At 41.5% G+C, this 3,920-nt stretch overlaps 1 protein-coding gene across 3 annotated transcripts in view; it reads right to left on the bottom strand.

Moving 5' to 3' along the window:
• LOC102044379 (RNA/RNP complex-1-interacting phosphatase) overlaps positions 1-3,920 on the bottom strand; it is a 15,694-nt gene extending 11,774 nt beyond the window's left edge. For 2 of the 3 annotated variants that reach the window (XM_014310371.2, XM_031063813.1), the window contains exons 1-2: positions 3,612-3,920; positions 3,332-3,408 (exon numbers count right to left, since the gene is read on the bottom strand). In XM_014310371.2, the coding sequence (XP_014165846.1) occupies positions 3,332-3,360 (29 nt within the window). In that variant the 5' untranslated portion in view covers positions 3,361-3,408; positions 3,612-3,920. The remainder of the gene's footprint in view (positions 1-3,331; positions 3,409-3,611) is intronic. The other variant, XM_031063809.1, reaches the window with a different exon arrangement.

Raw genomic sequence — 3,920 nt, 5'->3', positions numbered from 1 at the left:
TCACATAAACAGGAATTACAGGAGCAAAGCCTTAACTAAGCATTTTAGCAAGTATGAATGAGACTTGTGACACATGGTTTGGGTTCTGCTTGAACAGAGTAGAAGCAAGAAAGGCAGGAGTCAGAGGTGTTACCACAAGAGTTGGCACCATCATTATCCCTGTACCGGTGACTAAGAGCTACAGAGGCTTGAGTGAAAACCAGGCTGGACATGAAGAAACTGACTGATTATGGATTACATCCAGCTGCATTTTTTATCTGCTTTGGCTTTAAAATTTTAACAGAGTCAGATGTGGAACAAATTTTTTTTCTCATAATTTATTTTAACATTGTTAAGGTCATATGGAAGCTTTAATTTCCAGTAAAATGTTCTGGTTTAGAACCGATTCATTGTAAGATTTACTTTTACAACTACTGTCACCTCTAGCAAGACCACTTAGAAAATACTACTTGGAACATCTTTTTTGGCTACAGATACTGCATGATATACATGCAGCCTGATTTTCCAAGTGACTTCCATACCTCTATAGACACCAGATTCAAAATTGATGATAGGAAGCACTTTTACAAATAAAATATCATCCTTCTCTCCCACTCACTGTTGAACATGCACAATCCCTTATGCCACAGTATTTAATATTCCTGTCTAAATGAAAATGCTGATGCTTTAAGTCTGGACAGAAAAAAATCAGTTAAAGAAGCATGTTTATGGTGTATTGGCAAAAATAATTCAGCTTTGCCCTTCTAACAAAAAGACCCCACTCAGTATTTTTATACTATTCAAGGGAAACTTGCCAGAAAGTGACATTTCTGCAGATGCTCTTCAGAACTGAATTGGAGTTTATGTAATACACACAGCAGGATTTTGGATGCTGAAGCACAAATGAGTATAAATTTGTAAAAACATCATAGTATTTTATGACTTGTTAGGCAGCTTGGACTGTCTGGTTCTTCACTAAAACATCAGAGTATACAACTACTGAAGGTTAAAACCATTTCAGACACTGTGAAGAACCAGAATTTGACTCCATGTGGAAACTGGAGCGCAAGGAGTCACATGAACCTCTCTTTTACACTACTGTCTCATTTTGCTACAAAATTACTTCACCAGCACCGTTTTGTAGGTTTGAGACTCCAACAGACAGTACACCATAGCTCTGCTCCAAGACATTAGTGGAAAAAAGAAATATAATTTTCTTTATCATAGAATGGCTTGGATTGGAATAAGCCTTAAATATCCTCTAGTTGCAACTCTCCTGTCACAGGAAGGGACACCTTCCACTAGACCAGGGTGCTCAAAGACCCATCCAACCAGCCTTGAAAACTCACAGGGAAGGGCACCCAGAATTTCCGTGCATCACAATCCATATAGTGAAAAATTTCTTCCTTACATCTGAGGTAAACCTCTTCAACTTTAAAGTCATTACCCCTTGTCCTAAAAAAAGGTTCACCATTTCTTGTTTAGTTGCACTATTCCTACTTACTACCTTAACTGAAACCCCTAATTTATTGTATTGCTTGAATTAGCATAATGAAGTCTGGATTAAAAGTATTAAAAACTGAGGCACTAACAGGAAGACAAAAGATGCCAGTATTTAGTGTCACTCTCCTTATCTCTTGCAGTACCATTAAACCAAAAGAGTTAAGAGTATTGCTATTACAACATGGAGATTGAGGTTGTGTTTCCACAGTCGACACTTGTCCTTATGCTCCAGGCTACACAATCCTACTTTCGCCAACACCTATTTATGGGGCCAGTAAATTGCATATGCAGGATGACCTAGACTCAAACTTGTCTCCTTAAGCCCCTTCCAGGATTCACTTCTATGTCTTCCTGGCTTACTGAACTGACAGTGAACTGACACTGAACATGCTGTGCTAGCACAAGGGTGACATCCACATCCTGATGCATGAGACTGAGGGGCTGACAAGGCCTTCAACTTCATTACTGTTACTGTGGATGTCTAACTTTATTTCTTAGCAGTATAAAAACTATCTGGAGAAGTTGAAAGCACTTCAGTATCAGGCACTTTGTCAAAAGGTAACACTAACTTTATAACCAAATATTTGACAGTAGCTGTTTCTCTCCCTGAAAGGTATTAGTTTCCAATTGTAGAAGTCAAAAGTAGCATCCACGGATTCTTCCATAGTTAAGAAATCCATGTAATCTCAAAGCTTCTCTAGTTCAAATGCGAGGGGGGGATAAGAAAGGAGAAACAAGCACCTGATTCTCAAAGCTTTAGTAGCAATTTCCAAGGATGAAGAAAGCAAGGACAATTGTTTTCCAATTTCTGAATCGCTGCTTAAAAACTAACCCACTTTAGCTCACATCTAACATGTAACTGAAATTTCATAGAAATTTTCAGAGAAAGACATGTTTAAACAGCTTTTTTTAAAGTTTATTCTAATTTTAATCCTTGAGCTTGTCAGCCATGCAACTCTTCTGCTTCTTTACTTTTTAAATTCCCTTCATCTTTTGTTTCTATTCACTGGTTTTTGGCCCAACAAATATTACAGGAGCGCATGTTTTTTGTATCTTATTGCTCCTCCTAAGAATGCTCTTAATAAACCTACTTAACACTCCCCCTGAAACCAGCATAATGTAATTCTTTCCTCAAATAACATATAAACTGCAAGTTATTGCCCCATTACAGTGTGCCTTTATATCTCAGCATACCCTCCTATCAAAAAAGTTTGTACTGATGCCATCAAGAACATATGAATTAAAACTCTTTTAATTTGGACTTCTTTTCTTGTGCTTTATTAAGAGCTGAAGAGTAGAACTGTATCTGTTTTAAATGACATCATTCTGTGGTCCACATATGCACTCCCAATCAAGTCATTACAAGGCCTGTATAGTGCATTTGGAATAATTTGGGATTATTTTTGTTGATACAACATTTCTGTCGTCCTCTTGTTAGAAACAAAACCACGAGATGTTTCTGGATCTGAATTCACAAAAGTATTCCTTGATCTTGTGCATGCAACCACCTGCTCCCATCTTATCAACTCTTCGGCCATTCCTAGTAGCAAACACAAGTAGCCTGAAGTATGGACTAGCCTCCCATTTCCCAAGTAAACATACACTTGGGGGTAAAAAGATTAGGAAGAAGGAACTGTGTGCGGCCGATGAAGGAGAAGTGTTCACAGGCTGAGCATTATACTCACCTGGGGAATGAATGGCTGGGCTGTTCCTGTCTTGGAGAAGATACCTACCTTAACCTGTCTGTAGGTGGTGAAGGTGCTTGAGGCAAGAAAGCGCTTGGGGCAGTCAGTGCCCCTCTCTGTGGGATGCCCGCTCCTGCCTCTTGCTTAGTGTGAGGGATACTTACCCATCAGGGATAGTGTTCTTCTTTACCATGCTGAAAGCAGGAGCAGGCAGAGCAGGAGGCAGCGGTGAAAGTGGGCACTGCAGCAAAGGAGAGAGAACCGCGCAGTTAACACGGTGCTAATCTCTTTCTCCATCAGTGGGCCTTTGCATAGGGCTGAGTCTCAAGTAAAACAAACCAAGCAGACAGCTGAGGCTTGAAGCTGTCCTGAACAAGTTCTGCACCTCGCAAGCTAGCCTATTTCTCCACTGCTACAGCACGACAAGAGGTAAAGACAACTCACCTCTCCTCTCCAGGTGATCACAAGAAAGAGAGAGGAGAGGCGGCAGGTTTCTCTGTAACTCTGGCAGCAGCGCTGCAGGTACGAAGATCTTCCTGGCAGTACCTTCTGTCCCACTCTGCGGCTCGGAGCCGTCTATTCCGCCCTTGCTCTCCCAGTTAGAACCCGTCTCAAGGAGAACCTCCAAGTAGCTGCAAGAGGCGAGGCCGGCACCTCAGCAATGGAAGGACCATCACCTGCTCCCCCCTAACCTACACCGGTCCGACCCCGCTGGACGCCGGGCGCCCGCCGACCTTGGGGGGTCCGGGCTGG

The sequence above is a fragment of the Geospiza fortis genome, unplaced genomic scaffold (assembly GCF_000277835.1).
Source record: "Geospiza fortis unplaced genomic scaffold, GeoFor_1.0 scaffold130, whole genome shotgun sequence".
NCBI lineage: Eukaryota > Metazoa > Chordata > Aves > Passeriformes > Thraupidae > Geospiza > Geospiza fortis.
The sequence above is the reverse complement of the archived record's forward strand: the minus strand, read 5'-3'. Positions and strand labels throughout refer to the sequence as shown.